Source organism: Mirounga angustirostris, unplaced genomic scaffold, assembly GCF_029215605.1.
Source record: "Mirounga angustirostris isolate CCGP_5_RB_7025 unplaced genomic scaffold, mMirAng1.0.hap1 SCAF_5, whole genome shotgun sequence".
NCBI lineage: Eukaryota > Metazoa > Chordata > Mammalia > Carnivora > Phocidae > Mirounga > Mirounga angustirostris.
The window spans coordinates 10,438,356-10,462,510 of NW_026991713.1; the positions used below are offsets into that span (position 1 = coordinate 10,438,356).

A 24,155-nucleotide genomic window follows, 5' to 3' on the forward strand; every position below is an offset into this window, starting at 1 on the left:
ATACATATGATGAAAAAACAAAATATAGAAAAAAACCTTCAGAGGAAACATGATGAATGGTAAATATCTGTAGCGTACAGAAGATGCTTACAAATCCTTATGAAGAAAATGGTAACACCCCAGTGGGAGAGAGGACATAAACAGATCATTATAGACCAGTAAATACCAGCATCTCCTTGACCCCATAAGTAAGCAGAGATGTGCACCTGTAAACAACAGCAATGTCACCTTTGTCACCATTTGGATTAACTAAGACTTTTAGAAATGATGACAGTGCTGGAGTGGGGCACCCCCCCCCCCCCGCCGCCAAGGTCACAGGCATGGACATTAAGTCAACATGTCTGGATAACAGCTTCCCACAAGGAATCGGGGGCCTTACCCTGTTCAAACTCAGCCTGGATCTCATCATGAGAAAAGAACTGGACAAAGCCAAGCTGAGGGACATTTTCCAAGATGACAGGCCTGGACCCTCCAAAAACGTTAAGTCACGAAAGACTGCAAAAGGCAGGAGGCATATTCCAGATTAAAGGAGACAAAAGAAATTTGCTAACTAAATACAACACGTGATCCTTGATTAGAGCTTGCATTTTTTTTTAAAGATTTTATTTGGGGCGCCTGGGTAGCTCAGTTGTTAGGCGTCTGCCTTCGGCTCAAGTCATGATCCCGGGGTCCTGGGATCGAGCCCCGCATCAGGCTCCCTGCTCAGCGGGAAGACTGCTTCTCCCTCTCCCACTCCCCCTGCTTGTGTTCCCTCCCTCACTGTGTCTCTCTCTGTCAAAAAAAAAAAAAAAAGATTTTGGGGCGCCTGGGTGGCTCAGTCATTAAGCGTCTGCCTTAGGCTCGGGTCATGATCTCAGGGTCCTGGGATCGAGCTCCACATCGGGCTCTCGGCTTCTCCCTCTCCCACTTCCTCTGCATGTGTTCCCTCTTTCACTGTATATTTATTTATTTGATAGAGAGAGAGAGAGAGCAAGCACAAGCAGGGGGAGCAGCAGGGGTAGAGGGAGAAGCAGGGAGCCCGATGCAGGGCTCAATCCCAGGACCCCGGGATCGTGACCGGAGCCGAAGGCAGACACTTAAATGAGTGAACCACCCAGGTGCCCCTGGAGCTTGCATTTTAAAAAAAGAACAAATTGTAAATACAACATGTGATCCTTGATTGGAGCTTGCATTTTTTTTTAAAGATTTTATTTGGGGCGCCTGGGTGGCTCATTCGTTTAAGTGTCTGCCTTCGGCTCAGGTCATGATCTCGGGGTCCTGGGATTGAGCTCCGTGTCGGGCTCCCTGCTCAGTGGGGAGTCTGCTCCCTCTCCCTCTGTGCGCTTCTTCTCTCTCTCCCAAATAAATAAATAAATAAATAAATAAATAAAATCTTTCAAAAAAATAAAAAGAGCAAATTGTAAGCCACATCACAGAAGCAGGTGGGGAAATTTGAATGTGGGTTGTGTATTAGATCCTATTGTACCTGGGTTCTGTTTCCTGAGTGCGTCTTGGACGGTGATGATGGAGGCCAGTGCTGTCTACTTTGGAGATGCGCTCGGAAGGATTGAGAGAGAGGGTCATGATGGCCACAGCTCAAATCACTCAGCAAACTCTATGTGGCTAGACATCTGTGTAGCTTGGTAGACGTGTACGTATCAGGCATGGTGTCGACAGAGAACCACGAGAGAGAAAGCAAAAGGGACAGAGTTGCAACAGCTGGTGAGCCCGGGCAAGGGATAGCGAAGTATTTGTTGTCCTCTTCTTGCAGCTCATCTGTAGGGTGAAAATGTGCAGAGTAAGTTGGAGGACCAGTGTTCAAGGCCGAGTCCAGCAGCAACGCCTGTTCTGAGCCCCACACCTGAGGGCGAGAGGCAGGGTGCCAGCCAAATGCCACCGCCCCTCCCCTCCCCTGCTCTCCCCCCATCCTTAGAGCCCCAACCCGCAGTACCTCCAGGCTGGAGACCCTTTGCTGGCCTCTCGGGGGCCCCATGCCATGCGCCGCCTACCCCACCCCGGGCCCCATTCCAGACCCCTGGGCCAGTCTTTTCTAACCACCCCTCGTCCCCCACATCAGGCTCAGGATGAGGCCAAACCACAACCCTGTCCCCGAGCTCGGCACTCACACCTGGCTTGTGTCAAGGACAGCTGGTCTCAGTCGTAGCTCGGCCTGTGGTCTTGCTTAGTCCCCCACTTAGCCCTGCCCTGGGGCCTTTGCCTCGCTGGACTTGCCATCCATCTTCCCTAGTGCTCAGGGTGTGTGTCCTTTCCTGCCATGGACAAGCATTGGCCAGGCGGTCACAGCCAGGAAGGTCATGGAAGGCTCTGGAGGTGGGGGTCTCCCGGAAGAGGCCCCGAAGCACCTTGTCCTAAGCCTGAGGCCCTGCTTCTGTCACTCAGTGGCAGAGCCTGCTGATGAAGCCCAGGGCAAATGGAGGGGCCATTTGTGTTTCTTTTTCTTTCAAAAAGCAGTAACACCGAACATCAGCACCAGCTGTTTTCCTAACCTCAGGACACGTGCTCTGCTATCAAAGCGGTCAGCTGAGCTTGACCTTGGGGCCCCTCCTGTAAGCAAGAGCCCGCCTGGAGGAGGAGAGGAGCGGTGCCTGGGTGGGGGGCCTCGGGTGTCCGAAAGCAACACACAAAACAAGACGAGAGGTTCAAGGAAAAGATGGCAAAATGCACAGGTCCCGGTCCCTTTCCTCCGAGAGGCCCAAACCAGCTGCCTCCCGCTGTTCCGTATCCTCCAGGCAGCCCACTTCCTCACTGCCCAGAGGAAGGAGCCGGGGCCTGCCTTAGTCCCAGCGTTTGGGAGTGAAAGACAAAGACTCCTAGAATCCAAGAATGCCAAATAATCAAATTATGGAAGCTGAGAGTTCTGTACTCCCTTATATTAGAATTCTCACTTATATTAGAATTCTAAAACGTGGGCGCCTGGGTGGCTCAGTTGGTTAAGCGACTGCCTTCGGCTCAGGTCATGATCCTGGAGTCCCTGGATCGAGTCCCGCATCCGGCTCTCTGCTCGGCAGGGAGCCGGCTTCTCCCTCTGACCCTCCCCCCTCTCATGTGCTCTCTGTCTCTCTCATTCTCTCTGTCTCAAATAAATAAATAAAATCTAAAAAAAAAAAGAATTCTAAAACGTAATATATTAGAGTCACGATCTCTCCCAGCTGGATAGTGGCTGGGCAGATAGGCAAATACTATTTTTCCACTCCGTTCACCACACTCAGATACACGAACTGGTGCCCTGACCATCACCAGCGGCCAAACGGACCTGGAGTCGAGGCGGGGATGCCCCGGACGGCAGGGAGGCCCACGCTCCAGGGCCCTCACAGGGGCCACGCCCACCTAGGGCCCAGCCCGCACCACTCCCCGCAGGTGTTCATAGAAAGCAAAGCACTGCTCCCAGGACGGAGTGGGCGCAAGTTCTGGGTCACCGCTGCTCCTTTGGAAAGGCGTAGGCCTGTTTCCCATGGGCACTGAGGGGGTTCAAACACTGTGGAAGGCAATTGGGGTGGGCAAAGCACCCAGATCTCCTGTGTGACCCCAAATAGTTTTCTTTCTTTTTTTTAATTTTTTTTAAATTTATTTGACGGAAAGAGACACAGCAAGAGAGGGAACACAAGCAGGGGGAGTGGGAGAGGGAGAAGCAGGCTTCCCACAGAGCAGGGAGCCCGATGCAGGGCTAGATCCCAGGACCCTGGGATCATGACCCAAGCCGAAGGCAGATGCTTAACAACTGAGCCACCCAGGCACCCCCCCCCAAGTAGTTTTCTAACCCTCTCTGGGCCCGTGTGCTCTCTTAAAAACTCGGGGTTTGCAGGGTGCCTGGGTGGCTCAGTCGGTTAAGCCTGTGACTCTTGGTTTTGTCTCAGGTCATGATCTCAGGGTGGTGGGATTGAGCCCAGAGTAGGCTCCTCACTCAGCAGGGAGTCTGCTTGAGATTCTCTCCCTCTGCACCTCCCCCCGCTCACACGCGTGTGCACGCGTGTTGCACGCTCTCTCTTTCTCTCTCTCAAATAAATACATCTTTAAAAATGAAAAAACAGGGCACCTGGGTGGCTCAGATGGTTAAGCGTCTGCCTTCGGCTCAGGTCATGATCCCAGGGTCCTGGGATCGAGTCCCGCATCGGGCTTCCCGCTCCTTGGGAGCCTGCTTCTCCCTCTGTTTCTCTCTGTCTCTCATGAATAAATAAAATAAAAATCTTAAAAAAAAAAAAAATGAAAATGAAAAAACAAGTCAGGGTTTGAATGGCCCTCATCCACCCACGAGAAGTCCACAAAGTCTAGCATAGTGGTGAGGTCCATGTTGTCTGGGTTCAAATCGCAGCCCTACCACTTAGAGGTACGAGGCTCTTGGCAAGCTGACCCTCTGTGCCTCGTTTTCTTTCTCTGTAAATGGGAGAATAATGGCACTTACCTGATAGAGTTTTCCTGAAGACTAAATGTATACATATCTCTATATAGAAACGTGTATATAATATATGCATAATGAATGATATATACATATGATGTGTGTCGTGGTTTAAGTGTTAGCTGTTGTCCTCACTGTTGGTATTTCAGACTCCTGGACGGAAATGACATGTTTACCCACAAGAAGGCTGTAGAGACTCACAAACGTGTGGAGTGTCTTTCTTTCTTTTTTTTTTAAAGATTTTATTTATTTATTTGAGAGAGAATGAGATAGAGTGAGCATGAGAGGGGGAGGGTCAGGGGGAGAAGCAGACTCCCCACCGAGCAGGGAGCCCGATGCGGGACTCGATCCCAGGACTCCAGGATCATGACCTGAGCCGAAGGCAGTCGCTTAACCAACTGAGCCACCCAAGAGCCCTGGAGTGTCTTTCCTTTTGGCTATGATTTATGTCAATTCAGTGTGGGAGCAGTGGGTTTCTCGTGCTGATCCAAAGCTCTGACTGGCAGTTCCATATGGCTTTGCTTAACTTTTTTAAATGTAGGAATTTCTTATTTCTGAATGTGGTTTGTTTGAGAGACCAAAACTTTTTTTTTAAATAGAGATTTTATTTATTTATTTGACAGAGAGAGACACAGCGAGAGAGGGAACACAAGCAGGGGGAGTGGGAGAGGGAGAAGCAGGCCTCCCGCCGAGCAGGGAGCCCGACGCGGGGCTCGATCCCAGGACCCTGGGATCGTGACCTGAGCCAAAGGCAGACGCTTAACGACAGATGCCCCAAGAGACCAAAACTTTTAAAACATGGGAGAGACCCATGTACAGGAACCTAACTTAAGGAAATAACCAGAAATTCACACGAATATTTGTGTACAAGGATATCCACCACCGCATTATTTTTCTTTTAAGATTTTATTCATTTATTTGAGAGAGAGAGACCAAGCCGGTGGCGGGGGGGGGGGGGCAGAGGGAGAGGGAGAAGCAGACTCCCCGCTGAACAGGGAGCCTGACGCTGGGGGCTTGATCCTGGGGCTCCCAGATCATGACTTGAGCCGAAGGCAGACCCTTAACTGACTGAGCCACCCAGGCGCCCCATCATTTTGAAGTTTTGAAGTAGCCTATGTGTAGTGTGACCCCGTAAAAAGTATGTACATTTTACATTAAAAGAAGTATATAAACCTGTGTACATAGGATCATGAAACAGACTGACAAGACATTTGACAAATTAATAACGTTTAGCTCCAGGTGGTGGGTTTTTTTGATGATTCTTTTTTCTTTTAGCTCATTTGCTCATCCTCACTTTCAAAAATTCACACAGCTCACGTGTATAGTGAATACGTCTTTTAAACTTAGAGGGAATATACTAAAAGTGGCAAAAAAGTTGGTTTCTGCTATACTCAGAGCACTCCAGCTCCCTTGGTGGCTGAGCCTGAGCCCCAGCTCAGTTCCCCAAGACCTGCTGGATCGGAGAGCCCCATCCTGCTCCCCTCAAAGGTGGTTTTCTGAGGGTCTCCTCGGGGCCTAAGAGCCTTGTGTTCATGACACCACTGCATCTTCATCACCTGCCTTTGGGGCGGGGACGATGCTTTCCAGTTTACAGATGAGGTAGTGGAGGCTCGGAGAAGGTAAGTCATCCGGCCACTGTCACACAGGTGACAGGTGCTAAAGTCAGAACCAAAACATGTTGGATTCTCAAGGGCATGCCTTTGGCCATTGCCTGGCCCTTCTCAGTCTTCCTCTGAGCTCTGGGTAGCAGGAGTTACTGTCAGCCCCTCTGCGCACAGGCAGTACGGGCTGGCCTGCCACTAGGCTCCCTCCTTCTTTGACTACAGTTGATGTGTCCTCAGCCTGACGAAGAATTCCCCAGACGCCCTCTGCATCTTGGACAGCTGGGTTAGCAAATCCTCATAATGGTGGAGCCAGTATCCGTGTCCCCCTCGGAGTACAGTGATGCAGCCTCTGATGTTTGGCTCGACGCATGGCCCCCTAAAGTGGAGACTGCCTTTCCCAGCTTCTTTGCAGCTAGATGTGGCCACGGGCCCAAGGTCTGGCCAAAAGAATGTAAGTGGAAGCGTTGTGCTACAGCTTCCTTAAGAGAAAGCCGGCTTAAGTCCTTTGTCCCTTCTTATTTCACTTCTCCTACCTGCTGGCTGGGATGCAGATGCGGTGAATGGAACTAGAGCAGCCGTCTTGGACCATGAGGTGCATTTGTGAATGGGGGCTGTGCATGACGGAGTCTAGGTCCTAGATACAAATATATAAGGAGCCTGGATCCCAGATACTGTGGCTCAGCCTGGGATCCTTCCCTTCAGACTTCTCTGCATAAAATAATAAAATAAATAATTGTCTTTCTTTTTTTTTAAAGATTTTATTTATTTATTTATTTATTTATTTATTTGACAGAGAGAGACACAGCCAGAGAGGAAACACAAGCAGGGGGAGTGGGAGAGGGAGAAGCAAGCTCCCCGCGGAGCAAGGAGCCTGATGCGGGGCTCGATCCCAGGACCCTGGGATCATGACCTGAGCCGAAGGCAGACGCTTAACAACTGAGCCACCCAGGCGCCCTAATTGTCTTTCTTTTTTACTGTCATTGCCTCTCACAATCAAATATATCTTAGCTAATCCACTCACGGATGACCACTCTTTGCCAGAAGCTGGTGCTGGGGACAAAGACAAGTCACACATGAGCCCTATCTTCATGAAACTCACAGCTCAGAGGGGAGATGAAGATGAACTGGACAATCCCAAGGCAACTATTTTCAATAGAGTTCTCGCCACGAGCCAGGCCTCCTGCTCAGCACTGGGCACTGTGCTGGGTGCAGGGACAGCTGGGCTGGCCCTCTAGGGGCTCCCTGGCTAAGAACACACACTGTGATTCTGGAGGCTTCTCTCCATCCAGAGCAGCGCAGCAGCCTCTGACCCAGCGGCTCTAGAATGTGGTTCCTGGCATCAGTCTGGGTCCGCCCTTCTCAGCGGGTCCGGGAAGGCAGCCTGGAGCCTGGGGGACTGGCCGGGCTCAGCCTGGGGAAACACTGGGGACTACCTCTCTCACTGCCTTGTGTGGACGTTCAGCTCGGGAGGAGGGGGCGGAGGCGGCGTGAGCATGTGGAGAGGGTGCGTGTGTGTGCACAGACATGTGTGTCTGCATGTGCGTGTGCCTGAAAGCATGCGTGCGCTGGAGTGAGTGTGCACGTGTAAACACACACAGGTGGGTGTGCATGAGATGTACGAGGGGGCGCGTGGAGGCTTTTGTGTGGATAGCTAATACATACGTGCCCACTCGGCATGTGTGTAAGAGAACGTGAACATACACTATGAAACATGAACACAATGTAGTGATACTAAGATATTATTAAGTACTTGAAGTGTGTTAATACGAGCCATAGAAAGCGGACCAGTGCACAGCTGTGAACTGTAGGGGAACTGCCTCGTGCAGACCTCATGACGTCCCCGTGAGCGGCGAGGGAACTGAGGCACAGAGGGGTTAAGTGACCTGCCTGGGGTCCCGCAGGCCGTCCGCAGTCTGTCCCCAGCCCACGCCCCGACCCCCATGCTGCCCCGCCCTCCCCGCACAGCAGCTGAAGCCCCCGGTGGCAGGTGCGAGGGCCTTGTGCACACGGCTGCTCACGACCGCGCGCGTCGGCTACTCTGTTTGTGTGCAGTGGCTACAGGCGTGTCCAGCCTGTCCCCCCCTCCCCCAGCCCGAACGCCCTTCCTCCCCTCTTGTCCCCTGATCGTGCCGACTTATCTCTGGAGACCAGGCGCAGGTGTCGCCTCTGCCCGCGTCCTGCCCTGGCTCCTGGGTCAGGTGCATCATCAGCCCTCCCAGGCGTTGTTGTCCTCAAGCAAGGTAAGGGTGTGTCCCTTCACGTCTGTGTCACCGGGTGCCGGAAACAGGCCCGACCAGGACGGTCACAGGTATGACAATAGCTGCCGCTCCGTGGGCGCGGTTGCTGTGGCAGGCGCGTGCGGGAGGGGCGCCCTCCTGCCCTCAGCGAACCCCAGCTATCAATCCCATCTCAGGTGCGCGGGAAACGAGGTCTCAAAGGGTCAGTGGCGGGAGCAGGGACGCCCCAAACCAGGCTCCGGCTCCGTCTTCCCCATACCATGCTCCCTTTGGGGCTGTTTCATTATTATTATTTTTTTTAATATTTTATTTATTTATTTGAGAGAGAGCACATGAGAGGGGGGAGGGTCAGAGGGAGAAGCAGGCTCCCCGCCGAGCAGGGAGCCCGATGCGGGACTCGGTCCAGGGACTCCAGGATCATGACCTGAGCCGAAGGCAGTCGCTTAACCAACTGAGCCACCCACGTGCCCTCATTATTATTTTTTTTAATTTTACTTATTTTTTTAAAGATTTATTCATTTGAGAGAGAGAGAGAGAGAGTTGGAGCAAGGGGAGGGGCAGAGGGAGAGCGAGAATCTCAAGCAGACTCCCTGCTGAGCACAGAGCCCACCGTGGGGCTCAATCCCACAGCCCTGAGATCAGGACCTGAGCTGGAACCGAGTCGGACGCTTAGCCGGCTGAGCCGCCCAGGCACCCCAACTTTTACTGATTTTGGAATAGATGCCATATGCCCCGAGAAACAATTCAGGATCTATGAAAGCCTATAATCCCGAAGTAAGGGTCCCTCCGCCTTTGTCCCCCAGCCTTCCTGTCCCCTCCCCGAGGCAACCACTGGGCCAGTCTCTTGTATGTCTGGGGCCCCCTTCCCAGTAGGCTTGCTCACCTTGTGTGCGTGTCACCCCCCCGCCTGAGGTTTATAAACCTATATAAGCACATAAGCCAGTCTGTGCCTCCACTTCCCTTCTCACAGCGTGTGGCACCCCCCAGCCAGCTGGGCCCCCGGCTCCGTTTCCCGCACGATTCCCCGTGGAGATCTGTCCGAGTCAGGACGCCGCTGCCTCGCTGCCTCGTAACCGCGTGGCTCGCGTGCGGTGACTTTATTTAAACACGGCCTACCTCCAGCGCAGCACCGCGTGTTCTTGTGTAGACACAGGCGGTCACTGAACGCGTGAGGGAAGAGGTGACAGAGCGCACGACGTTGGGGCCCGAGTCCTGGGGGACCCTGGGCATGGGGTGGAGGCAACTGCTCACTGACTCCCTAAGGACACGGGAGGACGTGAGGACCCGCCGGAGGCCAGGGGATCGCAGCTGGGCCCCCCCTCCCCCCGGTGCTGCAGTGTCACCTGCTGGTGAAGGGCGGCCACCGTTTGGTGTCGCTCAGCCAGCACAGCCAGCTGCCCCACTCCGCGGGGGGCCGCGCTCTGGAGAGGCCTCGACTCAGGGCCCCGGGGCCACAGGCCGTCAAGCCAGGACTCAGGCCCGGGTGACCATCTTTGGGAGGTAGGCCCCTCGCCTTGCGCTGGTAGAGGGGATGGAGCCCCAGGGACGGCGCCCGCCTTAAGGAGCGGCAGGCGAGCTTGGAGAAGGCAAGCGGCTGCATGGAGGGCGCCCGAGCCGGGTGGGCCAGCATGGGAGTGGGGGTCTAGGCGGGGAGCAAGAGCTGCAGGAGCTTCGGCACCGCCCGTGGCCCCTGGGGCGAGGGACACTTACTCCGGAGCTGCGGGATGGCGGGGGCATGAGGGCCGGCCAATGACACAGCACCGTTGGAACACCCTCCAGCCTTCCCGGCCCCCGGGGGACAAAGCTCTTGCTCTGCTTTACTAGGGAAGTCATCCAAGTCAGCCCAGCAGAGGCGCACCCAGACCCGTCCTCACACCTACACCCAAGTAGGGGACCCAGAACACCGGGGGTCTGGGCAGTCTCCAACGATAAGACCCCGGTCGGCTCGGGCAGCCCCCCCGCCCCGCGCAGCGAGACCCGCAGGCCCGACCAGCTCTGTGAGCGGGTGACTCGCTTTGCTGCTCTGAGTCCCGGTCCCCTCCACTGGAAAGTGGGGACGGTCGTGCACCTCCCTCGCTGGGCTGTTCTGGAGACGAAAAGAGATCATGAAGACAGCATGTTTGTTCCAGGGCCGGGCACACGGTGAGGGCCCAACCGAAGGCAGCTGTTACCACTGCGGGGCGAGCGTGTGAGGCAGGAGATTTGGGGGCTGGAGACAGATGTGCCAAGAGGTGAGCCACTGAATTATTGACCTTGGTGAGTCATGTCCCCCTTCTGAGCCTCAGTTTCCTCTGTAAAATGGGGACAGCAGCAGGTACTTCAGAGTTATTGTGAGCGTGAACAGGGATGGTGTCCGGAATGTTTGCAGAGCCCGCCCTCCCTGCCTGTGCCTCCGAGCCTGCAGGGCCCTCGTAAAGTCCAGATGGGACGCTGGGATGACAGGGATGACTCAGAGTTCCGCCCCAGCCCTTTGAGGTACCAGAAGCCGCCATCAGCTCCTGGCCCCTCAGGCTGGCTGCCAGGCTTCCCAGTTGGTTTATGAGGACACCCAACCCGTCGCCACTTGGTGTGCCGGGGAGGCTGAGGCCGGGGCTGTGCCCTGCCTAGAGGGCGCCCGGCTGGGTAGTCACTTGCTTCCGGTCAGTCGGTCAGTCAGTCAGTCGACACACACGCATCGGCCGAGACCCCATGTGTTCCGTGCAGGGCCCTGGGGAAATCGAGGAGAATCAGAGCTGGTCCCTGGCCTCAGGGGTCTCATAGTCTGGGAGAGCAAAGAACATGTCAAGTGGAGAAGCTGTGGAAGCCAGAGCAGCCGTTCAGCCCCATCTGGGTGGGGTATCTGGGAGGGCTTCCCGGAGGTGGCAGATGATGACTGATCTGAGTCCTGACTCTACCAGGGGAGGGGCAGGGAGTGGGCAGGTACGTGTGGAGGAGAGCAGTGAGGACAGCCGGGTGCGCGGCTGGGCACCCTCGGGAGATGGAGGCGGCTTCTTGGGGAAGCCTGGAGCCCAAAGGGGCAGAGAAAGGCGCTGGGGCAGGCTGAGGGGCTCCTGCCAAGGCCTGGGGAGGGCTTCGTGAGGGGAAGCAACAGCCAGCCAGCTCCCTGTTTTAGGAAGCCCACGCTGGGGGGGTGCGGATGGGACAGGAGGGGAAGAACCAGAGGCTGGGGACCAGGGAAGGGGATGAGCAAGGACAAGCAGCTGCAGCTGGGAGCCGGGCTCAGTGCGGAGGAAGAGTTAGGTGCTACCCACTGGCCAGGCTGGACTCCCCCTAGGCCGCCCGCCGTCCAGATGGTGCAAGGCGAGCTGTTGGGAGCTCCTTAACAGGACACTCTTCGAGAGGATTTTTTGCACTGAAGGGTCTGGCCTTGTACCTGGCAACACATCCTGCCCTGAGAGAAAGGAAGTCTCAGGAAGCCCTGAAAAGCGACAGGTGGGAACCGGCCAAAACGGAAGGAAGAGGTCTGGATTCTCACGGGCCTTGGAATTGGGGTTTGGACCAAGTTTAGCCAGACCTCCTGGGGAGGGCAGGGGAAGGGGCATCCAGCTGACTTCTAATAACCACAAAATAATAGCTGCTGTTTTTGAATTACCCACTGAATTCCGGGCCCTGGGCCCTGCATTTTCCTGTTGTTTCGGCGAATCCGTAACGATAACCACCGCCTGTGAGAGCCCTAGGCAGCATTTGTGTTGGGCTGCGAGGCCCTGGCCCCCTGCTCAGCCTTTTACACGTATCAGCTCATCTCGGATTGTCACACAGTTCTGTGAGGTATGCACTACTATCCCCAACCTGCAGGTGAGGAAACCAAGGCACAGAAAAGTTATAGAACTTGCCAGACGGGCCAGTGCTAGGAGTAAGGAGGGGATGGCGCCTGGCTGCCGATGGATGGGGGTGGATGGAGGCCCGGACTGAGATCTCACTCCTGCCTCCCGCAGGCCTGCGCCGGCTTAGGGAGGCGCGTCCAGGCTCGGAGCAGGGGCAGTTGGGAGAAGAGGGAGGATGGGAGTGTGGGGGGGGGAGGTCTGCATCAGTAGCGCTTCCTGAGGGGGCCACTGTGGGGTGACACTGTCCCGCTGGAGCAGCGGCAGGTCCTTGGGGCTGAGTGTGGCTGGGGGTCTCCGGGCCCTGAATGGGGTGCGGGCTGGGTGACTGGAGCTCCATAAAGGGAGGCAGAGTCTGACTCGTTGGTGTCAAGCAAGTGACAAAACTCTGTCCTCCCCGACAGCACCCCGTCCCCCACACAGCTGCCTACCTCCTGTGGCCCGACAAAAATCAGTGGCCTCTTCGTGGACCTTTACGTCCAGCCCCCGTTGGCCACTCCCTTCTGGAAGCATTCGCACCCTCCGGCTGCTGTGGACCTACCTTCTGCTCCTCCGGGAGTCCTGTCCTCCGCTCTGCCCCCCTGCTACATCCCACCCCCTCGGCCAGCCCGCAGCCCTCACTAGCCTCCATACGCGGAGGATACCCACACCCCCGTCTTCACCCAGACCTCTGTCCTGAGCCAGGGCACTGCCCGCCTAAGACGCCCCTGTGGCTCCCCACTGGGTTAAGAATGAAGTTAGAGCTTGGACCCATGTTCCCCACTGTCCTTACAGATCAGATTATAGCTCCGGCCTTCCCTCTGGGTTCATTTCGGATCCCTCTATGCATCCCTCTAGCCAAACCCACCTGCCCTGTGCCTGAATGGGCTTCACTTTCCTAAATGCCTTTGAACATGATGTTCCCCCGACCTGGAATACGCTCTCTGCTCTGCTAGCCTAGCTAGTTCCTGCTCAGCTCCAGCACCCCCTCCTCTAAGAAGCCTCCCCTGACCTCTCAGGCCAGGTCTGCTGCATCCTCTGTGTGAACTGCGGCTCCCTGTAACTAACCGAAGAACAGCAGGTAGGAGGGAAGACAAAGCCTTGACAGTGGCCTTGAGACTGAGGCTGCTCAGGTCTGGAGTTCCTGAGAAAGGTCTGAGCTGGAGGCAGACAAAAGCCAAGGATGAGCCATCAAGGTTGTCACAGGAGAACAGGGAGAAGGCGGCACAACTGGGGACAGACCCCGGGGGACCTCCACAATTACAGGGCTGCGTGGAAGAAGAACAGAACTCTAAGGAGACGGAGAAGTAGGAGCTGGAGAGGGAGGGGGAGAAGCAGGAGTGGGGAAGAAAGATGGCACCCAAGGAACCACTTCCAGCATTCATGCCCTGGTGCTGGCCTCTCCCCTTGAATCTGGGCTGGCCCTGTGACTTTTTTTTTTTTTTTTTTTTTTTTGAGAGAGAGAGAGAGAGAGAGAGCAAGAGAGCACAAGCAGGGGGAACGGCAGAGGGAGAGGGAGAAGCAGACTCCCCACCGAGCAGGACCCCGGGATCTGACCTGAGCCGAAGGCAGACGCTTAACTGACTCAGCCACCCAGGCGCCCCCCTGTGACTTGTCTTTGGCTAATGTGATAGAATGTGGTAGACGTGATACCACAACACTTCCAAGCCTCAGTCATGAGAAGTTTGTAGACTGCACCTGGTCTCTTGAAACTCTCTCTTAGGGAAGTCAACTACCATGTAAGTCAGACTACAGACTGCCCTGAGGCCGCCATGCTGTGGGGAAGCCCAAGCTAGGCACATGAGGTGGCCACGTGGAGAAAGAGAGAGAGCTGTCCAGTGCCCCCCTCCCCCCACCAGCTTTCACAGCCACCCAGCTGAGGCCGCAGACCTATGAGTGAAGAGGCCATCCTGGATGTCCAACCCAACGGAGCCTTCAGATGACTCCAGTCCAGCCACCACTTGACAGCAACTGCAAAAAAGACACCATGAGAACTGCCCAGTCGAGCCCAGGCCATCCACAGGACCATGAATGATCATAAAAAAGCTTGTTCTAAGCCATGAGGTCTGTGGTAATTGGTTAAACCACAATAGATCATTGGAACAGTTGGTAATTTGTACCTGAACAGCCCTCCGGGATAGACATTATTGTCCCCATTTAACAGATGGGGAAATAAAGCCCGGAGAGGGATGTGACTCAGTGAGGCTCACGTAGCCAGCTGGAGGCAGCAGTTGGGGTTCAAACCCGGGCAGGTTTGTCTGGTACCTCAGCCTCTGCTCTTTCCACAGCACATGCCTGGCTGCCTGAGACCACACCTTGCAGCCCCATCACATGGTTTGGTCCAAATTCCCTGTGTGACAGGCCACTGGGTTTTCCCCAGAGCAGCTCACCTGGGCACCCGCTGGAACCCCAGCTTTTCCACCACAGACAGGATTCACACACAGATTGTTAAGTGTACAGCAGGGGACATTTTAACTGCATATACACCCCTGTGACCACTACCCAGATCAAGATCTAGAACATTCCCAGCACCCCAGAAACTTCCCCTGTGCTCACTGCTAGCCCGTGTCCGCCCCTGCCCCGGCCCAGAGGTCCCCACTGTTGTGATGCCCACCCCCACAGTGACAGATTGGTCTGTTCTTGAATTTCACATAAATGCAATCGTATAGCGTATGCTCTTTTGTGTCTTCTTTTACTCAACATTATCTGGGAGGATTTATCCGTGTTTTTTGTGTGGAGCAGTCGTTCCTTCCTATTACCGTGTAGTATGCTGAGTATGAATATCCCACAATCTACTCATTCATTCGGACGTTTGCAGCCCCCCACCCCCACTCAAGACATCCCCCCGCATCTCACTGACTGGAACTGCCTCCCAGGCCCATTCCTAAACCCATCACTGGCCAGGGAAGGGGTACATTTTCCCCACAAGCCTACAAAGTTGCTCCCCTGCGGGCCTTTCCCTGAACACACTGGGGATGTTTATAGGGCATTTGCTCATGCTGTTCCCTCACTTGAAATGCCCTTCCTGATTTTTCTATCTGGAAAAGACCTGTTTCAAAGTCACCTCCAAAAGCCCTCTTCTACCCGCAGGCTGGGTGGGGTCTCTTCCGGGTGCCTCCGGCCTCTGAGATCCCACAGCGTCTGGGACCCCACCTGTTTTTGTGGCCTCGGTGGGGGCAGGGCCAGTCAGTCCTTGATCAGCTTCCCCAGTACCCGGGCCGGACTGATGGGAAAAGCTGTGGGGGGCGAGGCTGGCTCACTCGTCATCCCATCTTGGCCACAGCCCTGCAGATCGGACCGCCCGCGCTGGGCTTGCAGTCGCTCACGAGCAGGACCAGGGTTCAGCAGAGCACAACCAGCCAGCTGGGGGATGAGGCCTCCAGCCTGGTGGGCCTGGGGTGGCCACATCCACCAGGGTGGACGTGACCTCTGGGCACAGCCTCAATATAGGACTGGGGCCGAAAGGCACCCATTTGACGGGGAAGCAAACGAAGGCTGAGAGGGGGCGTGGCTTGCCCAAGGTCATCAGGGGCAGAGCCTCAGCTCCCGTCCTTCCTCCGAGGCCTGGGCCTAGGGCCCACTTCAGGCCTTCTCAGACTTGGAGACGACGTGAATCACTGGCGGATCCGGACTTGTGCTTCTAACCAGCTCCCTGGTGACCCTGCTGCGGCTGCTGGTCGGCAAGCCCCACGTGGTGCTGCAAAGCCGTCACTGGCCGGCCGGACTAGATTCTGGCCTCCCTTTCCCTTCAGGAAGGGTGCAGTGCTGGGGGGGCGTGGGTGGTGAGGCCCCAACCTCCACAACCCGCCCTGCCCCCGCCATCCTGGACACCAGAGCTGCAGGAACATTTTATTAAGTTAAGAAGGCTCGTGGAGCAGGAGAGGAGCCTTCATGCGCGGCTCCAGCGTTTCCACGCCCAGCACCCCCTCGGAGGAGGAGGAGGTGAGGCCTTAGGGACAGCTGCCGGCTCCCTCTGTCCGTCTGTCCCTCTGTCCAGAGTCCCAAGGTGTGGTCGCCTCAGGGCAGGAAGTAGTTAGTGGGAGGTAGGGAAGGAGGAGGGTGGCTGGCTCCCCGCCTCTCCCACCAGAGTCCACCCTGCCCCGGCCGCTGCTGGGGCTCTGCTAGACCCCTGGGGCAGGGCCACGGGCCCAGAAGCCCGAGCAGGGGGCTAGGGCCAGAGGGGGAGCCCGTGATGGAGGCACATGGCCACCAGGAATTGCTTTCTTCAAAGTATAAAGTGTTTTTGGGGAAAAAAAAAAAGGGAGGGGAGAAAATCTATATAAAAATCTCTTCACATATAAAATCCTGAAGAAGGTGCAAGGTAAGACCCAGTGCGAGGGGCGCGCTCAGATACGCAGAGTGTGTGTGTGTGTGTATGTGCATACGTGTGTGTGTGCGTGCGTGTGTGTGTGTCTGTGTGTGGTGGGTATGAGTGCACGTGCGGCCCACAGAGGGTGGGGAGAAAGCTTGGCTTCTGACTTCCATCCAGCAGGAAGGAGGGCGACTGACTGGCCCCCTCAGGCCGGGGGACGGTCTGCCGCGGGGCTGGGCCACCAGGACCTGGAAGACAAGAGTCGGGGAGCTGCGTGCTTAAGCCAGGCAAGGGTGGCCCGGAAGGCTGGGCCAGACCTGCGCCTGCTCCTCCGGGCTTCTCCCCACATAGCCTGGCCCCCAGGGTGGCCTCTCCCGACTGCCTCAGGCAGTCCCCAAGGATCGGTCCGAAAGCAGCAGCCCCCGGCGGATGGGGCGTTAGGAGAGGCAGCATCGGAACGCTCTGAAGCCTGGGAAATCAAAGACTAAGTCAGGGGGCCAAGCTCCACCCAGGATGTCAGAGGCGTGGAACTCGGGGGAAGGAACGCTGTCACTGATCAGTGACCCGCGCCATGCCGCCAGCTCGGAAGATGGGGCAGGCACGCTGGACCTGCAAGGGCACGGGGGGGTCCTGACGAGGGGTGTGGGCTCATCAGCCTGCGGGTGGGGCGCGGCGTTAAGTGCCTGCTGCCACGGGGGGGCACGTGGCAATCATCGGGCCCTGAACTGCGCCCCCCCACCTCTGAAGACACACGCTCAGGTTTACAAAGCAGCCTCTGGCTGAGTCTGACCCACTGACAGCCCCCCACCCCATGTGGCTAGTGTCGCTGTCCCCGTTTACAGAAAGGGAAACAGAAGCCATGAGAAGGGAGCGTCCCGGGTGAGGTGGCACCGTGAGTCGGGTGTGGGCGAGCCTTGAGCTCACCTCCCCAGGCCCAGTGCCCCACCAGGCCTCAGCCCTGCTCGGCCCTGCCCACCCCGTGGCTCTCACCTCTACTCGGCCAGGCTGTTGCGCATGGCTTCCTTCTCCTGCAGGGCAGCCACGGCGAGACGCAGGTGCTCCTTCAGCTGCTCGATCTCCCGCTCCGACCGGGTCTTGATGTGGTTCAGCTCCACATACACATCCTGATACTTCCCCGAGGTGAAGCGCTTGTCCTGGGAGGGCGCAGGAGAGCCGTGAGGGCATGGAGGCCCCCTTCCTGGCCCTGCCGACCCGGCCCATGCCCATCATGCTCCCTGCCGGCCGGCACAAAGCCACCAGGCCCCTCCATGGCCTAGTGGCCTGTCCTTCCCGGTGGCCCCTCGGCATCCCCGGGCCTAGGTGCACCCTCCCAGCATGGCCCAGTGATGGCTTCCAGCATCGTTTTCGTCCCTCGAGACAGGAGCTGAGGCTCAGGGAGGGGAAGCTTTTGTCTAAGACCACTTGGCAGTGAGTGGCCAGGGCACGAACCAGGTCAGCCTGGCCCGGGGCTGGGGCCCCTTCTGTGAGTCTGACTCACACATCTTCACGGAGCCACCAACACACGGGGGTGCCAAACACACAGGGACATGGCACGGGGCAGGCCGCAGACTCACAACCCTGGGCCCAAATCCTGGCCCTCCCCACCGCCAGCCACACGGCTCACTCCTCATTGGAACGCGGGCGCCCCTTCACGGGGCCTCGGGCCTTTTTTGTTCACAGCTGTCTCCCCAGCACCAAGCACAGTGCCCAGCATACAGCAGGTGCTCGATAAGTATTTGCTGACTAAATAAAGCAAGTGTGGCCGTGGGCAAGTCACTCACCCTCTCTTAGCCTCAGTGTCTTTGTCTGTAAATAGGGACAAGGACACCTACGAGGGAGAGATGCGAGGAGAGCCATGAACGAGGAGGTGAGGAGGGTGGCTGGCACAGAGCAGGTGCTCATGGGATGGGGCACTGAGGAGCGTCCAGAGGCTCCCTGCCCACAAGCTCTGAGTCAGACCCTACCTTCTGCAGCATCTGCAGCTCATCCCGGAGACACTGCACCTCCTTCTTCAGGTACTGGAGCTCATTCTCCTTCACTCGAAGCAACACCTAGGGTCACGGGTGCCGGGCTGACCCAGGGCCACAGCACCGTGCAGGCCGGCTTCTCTCTGCTTCAGGCCCCCGGACTGTAACTCCCAACCTGCACCAAGACCCACCACACCCCAGGGCCAGGCTCCTCCAGGAAGCCCTGGTTGCTTCCGGCTCTCTCACCTCTGTCCACACAGTGAGTGGGTGTCTCATGACCACCTCTGCTGTTGTCCCAACACAGCACCCGGCCCTCAACGTGAGGGCAAAGAGGGTGACCTCCAGGGAGCCAGAGAGTGCGGGCCTCCCTACGAAATACCTCACGAACCCCTCCCCAAAGTCTGAGCTGCAGGGCTTGCTATTCTGACTTGACCAAATCAGAGATAGGTTCGGCCAGGACTGGGGAGGCTTAAAAGCTTCGACTCTGGAGCCAGACTGCCAGGTTCAAACCCCAACTCCTGCGCTGACGAGCCACGAGACCTCAGGCAAGGTACCTGACCTCCCTGCGCCTCAGTGTCCTCATCTGTAAACAGGGACAGTAAACAGTATCTACCTCGTAGGATTGTCACGAGGATTCAACGAGTTAATTTACAGACATTCCAGACACAGAGGAAAGCCGTATACAAATTTTCATAAAATAAAATCAAATAAAATAGAATGAAATAAAATAAAATACTAGGGGATCGGGGATCACACACATTTTCTCACTCCAACTTTCCCCAGTAAGGGGGATGCTAGCCTCCTTTTACCAAGGAGCTCCTGGGGCTCAGAATGGCGGGGTGACTTGCCATGGTCACCCAGCAGCTCGGTGGTAGGCCCCTGATGGGAGGGCTGGTCTCTGGTGGTAGGGCTTTGTCCCAGGTGCCCATCCCAGCTGCGCTGGCTTCTCCCCCTCTGGGGCCCGGCCCCACCGAGCGGTGCCATTCCCTGCCGCAGGGCACACCCAGCCCGTCGGGGTGCAGAGCAGCAGCCAGGCTGCCTGGCATCGGGGTGGGCGCTCACCTCCAGCTCACAGGAGCTCCGCTGGCTGCCGCGCCCACAGCCGTCACCCATGCCCTGCGAGGCAATGAAGCCACGCAGCCGGTCGATCTCCTCTGACAGGCGGGTGTGCAGCTCCTGGGAGGCCCGGGACGGTCAGCGCGCAGACGAAGGACCGCTGCGCCCGGGGCCCCCGCCCCCGCCCCCGCCCCGGGCCGGGCTCACCTGGTTGTGGCGCAGCAGCTCCTGGCCCTCCTGCTGGCAGCGCCGCAGCGTGTGTTCCCGCTCCTCGGCCTGCCGCGTCAGGGCGCCGATCTCCAGGCACTTCTGCGAGTACTGCTCGGACAGCACCTGCAGCTCCCGCTTCAGCGCCGCCACGTCTGACCTGTCCGGGGTAGGGGCGGGCAGGGATGGCAGGGGGCTCGGCTCGGGGGAGGCTCAAAGCAGCTCAGGACTCCAGGCTCCTGCTCTGGTTCTGCCTTCAGCCCACTGGGGGGGCTGTGAACTGGTGACAGCCTCTTAGGGCTGCCGGTGACGCCTCGATGAGGTGGGGGTTAAGCCTCCAAGGCCTCTAGAGCCCTAACGGTCCAGAGCTGTCCTCTGCGGTGGGGACACCTAGTGGCCAAGGGTGGTACTGCAGCCCAGCTCTAGGGGACACGAACCAGGGGCCGCAGAGGCTGAGACCAGCTGGACAAGAAGGGGCCTAAAGGACTATCTATGTGGACTGGCATGGGGGTCTGGCTGAGGGCCCCCTGCCTCTGTCCCCTGTGCCCGGTGACTGGGTCGGGAGTGTCAGCTGGGGGCAAAGTGTTGTATCCTCTGCCAAGGGACCTCAGCACAGGTTCCTGCCTCATGAACACCGGGGTGGGCAGCCCCTCGCTCAGAATGAGGCCCAGCCCACAGACCCCAGAGTCCAGGTGCCATCTTACTGGTGCTGCTTGCGAAGGCCATCGGGGCCCTGTGGGAGACTCCGTGTCTTGCTCAGTTCCCGGCTCAGCTCCTCCTGGTAGGCCTTCTTCATGGCTTCGATGGCTAGAAGAAGCAGGGCAGAGGCATGAGGGGAGCTTGGGGAGGGGTCAGCAGCAGTAGGCTCCACCTCCCCCAAGACCCCACATGCACCACGCAGACAGAAGCTAAGAGCACTGGACCAGGCTGTCTCAGGAACTGCATGGCTTTGGGGAAGTTGCTCGACCTCTCTGAGCCTATCAAGGGAGGATACCAATCCGTCTGCTGGGGTGGGACAGTGCTGGGCAGACACCTCAGGACCTGACCTCTTGTCAGTGACATCCAGGTGGGACCCCACACAGCCCACCACCCCTGCAGAGCCTGGACGGTTCCTTCACAAGGCCAAGCTCCCTGGCCCAGCCCGCTGATCGTACCCAGTGCAGGGACTGCAGCTGGTACAAATCTGTGCGACTTTTCACAGGGGAGTTAACCCCTCTGTGCCTCGGGTCCCTTGTTGGAAAGCGGGGAGAACAACAGCACCTTCTCTTGCGGGTTATTGGAAGACCTGTGTAGAGCATTTGGAGCAATGTCTGGCCCAGAGTAGATGTGCAGAGAGATTCCGCTGGCTTATCTTCCAGACTGTGAGCAACCAAGGACCAAGTGTTTTCACACTCACACAGGGTGGTTGGGAGGATTAAACAAGCCGTCGTCCATAATCTTATCCATAATTCTAAAATCCAAAGGCTCAGAACACTGGAAGCTTTTCATAACTTTCGGTGGCAATCCCTGACCTGAACAGATGCAAGGCTATCTGCGGTCAGTCGTAGCCCACTTAAGCGTAACTCTGAGAAGTTTCACCGTGAAAGTCTCAGTGCTATATTTCAGGGAAGAGCCCAGACTCTGCTGGGAAGGGTATCTAATAGGTGTACTAGGTTATCTTCCTAAAATGCAGGACACACCGGCTCCAGGGTTTGGGATGAGAGGCCGTAGGCTTGCGTGCGTGAAGCATGTGACACAGCGCTGGCAGGTGGGAAGTTCTAGATCAAGTGACTTCTCTCATCATTCCTTTGATTCTGTAAACCCCATGGGAGTGCTTAGGATGTGCCAGGCCCACACGGGAGCTGCGCAGGGAACACAGGGAGGGAGGGAGATGTCGAACATCTCGGGCGTTCCTGTTTCTGGCTTGGGTGAGCAGAGGGTGGGCTTCAGGGACCGGCTCTGCAGTCAGGGTGCTCTGAGCTCCAACTCCGGCTCTGTCATCTCCAAGCTGTGCCATCTGGGACAAGTCACTAACCTCTCTGAGCCCCAGTTCCTCATCTATGAAATGGGGTCCCTCCATCGGGCACTGCAAGGAGCTAAGGGTGCTTGTGTGGGGAACGGGGCTTAGCAACAGCTCACAGCTTTGCTCCGGCCCTCCCCAGGGTCTGGCCCTTCCCCCCACCAACCCCCGGTCCGCAGCTGAGCAGTCTCTACCCAGCAAACGGTGCACACGTGGGCATGGAGTTGGAGCTCAGTGTGTGCGTGTGTGCATGTGTGCATGCGTGCGCCTTAGGGTGAGATCCCCAGTGGCTGCAGGCCCCTGAGGGAGAGGAGTCACAACCCAGGAGGACATGGGGGTTGGGGGGGGCTTTGATTGCCTCGGCTTCCCCTTCTCGTGTAGGAAGAGGCCAGTTCTGGGGACTCCACTCCCTCCTAGACCCCTTTCCCAAGTTTGGCACCGAGACCACCCCCTTATTTAAAGTCCTCCCCGATTTCAGCGAGGAGCTGCAGCGAGAGGCTCGTGGGGCCCGGGGTCCTCACCTGAGGCCGTGGCTGCCGTCTCCTCGGCCAGGAGCCACTCCTTCTCCTGCTGCAGCCGCTGCAGCTCGCGCTCGTGGTGCCTCTGCAACCCCTCCATCACCTGCTGGTGTGAGGACTCCATCTCGGCCAGGCTGCGCTCGCACGCTTCCTGCGGGCGGGAGGCCAGCTTCGTCCCGGGGCTGCCCCCGCTGCCCGGACGGTGGCCCTTCTCCAGCCCCAGGCGGTGAGCCTCAGGGGCAGGCCCGTCCCGGGCCGGCCATCTCCACCTCTCCTCCCTGGGGCCCCGTACCACCGACCACACCTGCCCCTGCTTCCCCGGTCCACAGACCTCACCCTGTCACTCTCCTGCTCCCAACCCTTCGGAAGCTCCTATCCAGTGGGGTCAAGTCCCTGCTCCTGTGTCTGACCCTCATGGCCTCAGGCTGGGCCTTTCCCCACCAAGGAACTCCAGTTAGGAGAAATAATTCATGGCATGGTCACAGCTCTGAGCTGTAGCTAAGGCTAAGCCCTCTGCCTGGAATGTTCTTCTGCAACTTTCTCTTCCAGGGTAACGAACTTGGCCTGCAGTCCAGCTTAATGTCCTCCCCGCTCTATCTCTGGACAGCCTCTCCCCTGCCTCCGAAGGCTCTGGCTCTGCCAGACTGTAAGTTCTCCAAAGAGAGGGAAGACCTGATCCAGCTCGGAGCCCCCCAGGGTCCGGACCAGAGCCTAACATCTGTCAGGTGCTGAGAAAGTGAGCTGAAATTGATGACATCACAAAATAGGGCCTGTAGGCAAGACTGGCAAGTGTTTCAAAGACTGATAACAGTCGTGCTTGGGAGAGTCAGTTGCGACAGGTGCATGGGGGGGGCACCTGGGCGTTGTCATCACATTTTTAGTAACCCCCCCATTGACCCCACAGAAAGTCACATGTGTACAAAGACTCTGGGACAGGGGTATTCCCTACAGTAAGGTTGGTAAGAGATGAAAACCGGAAACAACACCTAACAGGGGAGCCCTTAAATGATGGGATCAAGCCTTACAAAGGCCCCCAGGCAGCTGGTGAAGAACAGAGCTGCCCACGTGGACTGCCCTGGAAAGGTGTCCCAAAAGTTAGGTGACGCAAGCTGGTCTCTGACATGTATGGTGCGATCCCACTCACGGAAACAACACAGAGCCACGCATCCGAGTCCACGCATGTCAAACACAGCGAAGGGCATGGGAAGATGCAGTGGGGGGCAGAGTAGGGGCGCCCAGAGATGCCCACGTCGTACTCCCTAGAACCTCTGAATATGTTACCTTACGTGGCAGAGGGGCATTGAGGTTGCTAATCAGCTGACCCTAAAATAGGGAGACTATCCTGAATTATCCCCTGGGCGCAATGGAGTCACAGGGTCCTCAGATGCGGAAGCGGAGGCAGGAGCGCAGAGAGGGAGAAGTGGCCACAGAAGGTCAGTGATACGGGCGCCTGGGTGGCTCAGTCGTTAAGCGTCTGCCTTCAGCTCAGGTCATGATCCCAGGGTCCTGGGATCGAGCCCCACATCGGGCTCCCTGCTCCGCAGGAAGCCTGCTTCTCCCTCTCCCGCTCCCCCTGCTTGTGTTCCCTCTCTCATTGTGTCTCTCTCTGTCAAATTAATAAATAAAACCTTAAAAAAAAGAAAAGGTCAGTGATAATTCACTGTGGGAAGTGAAGGGACCAGACTTTCCACTGCAGGCTTTGCAGACGAAGGATGGGGCCAGGAGCCCAGGAATGCAGGTGGCCATAAGCCACTGGAGAAGGCGAGGAGACAGGTCCCACCTGGAGCCCGTGGAAAGGATTTGAGCCCAGCGAGACCCCAGTTAAGCTGCTCCCCTTCAAATCCAGGAGATGATACACCCATGTTATCTAAGGTTGTGGTGATTTGTTCCAACAGCAAAAGGAAACTCTAGGGATGTACTCCAAGGGTGATCAAGGTGACGCCTGGGGCGGGGAGAGCAGGCAGGGGAAGAAGAGCTCATGTGTTTATTTCTAACCTTTTGATTAGATTGAATTATTTTTGAAAATGTAAACATATTTTTTATGTAATTAAATTTAAGATCA

General features: G+C 57.0%; 1 protein-coding gene across 2 annotated transcripts in view; it reads right to left on the bottom strand.

The window, feature by feature from the left end:
* Positions 1 to 15,871: 15,871 nt before the first annotated feature.
* Positions 15,872 to 24,155, bottom strand: part of TRIOBP (TRIO and F-actin binding protein) — a 53,504-nt gene continuing 45,220 nt past the window's right edge. For both annotated transcript variants that reach the window (XM_064590621.1, XM_045875993.3), the window contains 7 exons: positions 22,097 to 22,244; positions 20,281 to 20,383; positions 19,577 to 19,736; positions 19,376 to 19,489; positions 18,311 to 18,397; positions 17,337 to 17,500; positions 15,872 to 16,594 (listed from right to left, as the gene is read on the bottom strand). In XM_064590621.1, coding sequence (XP_064446691.1) covers positions 17,339 to 17,500; positions 18,311 to 18,397; positions 19,376 to 19,489; positions 19,577 to 19,736; positions 20,281 to 20,383; positions 22,097 to 22,244 — 774 coding nt within the window. In that variant the 3' untranslated portion in view covers positions 15,872 to 16,594; positions 17,337 to 17,338. The remainder of the gene's footprint in view (positions 16,595 to 17,336; positions 17,501 to 18,310; positions 18,398 to 19,375; positions 19,490 to 19,576; positions 19,737 to 20,280; positions 20,384 to 22,096; positions 22,245 to 24,155) is intronic.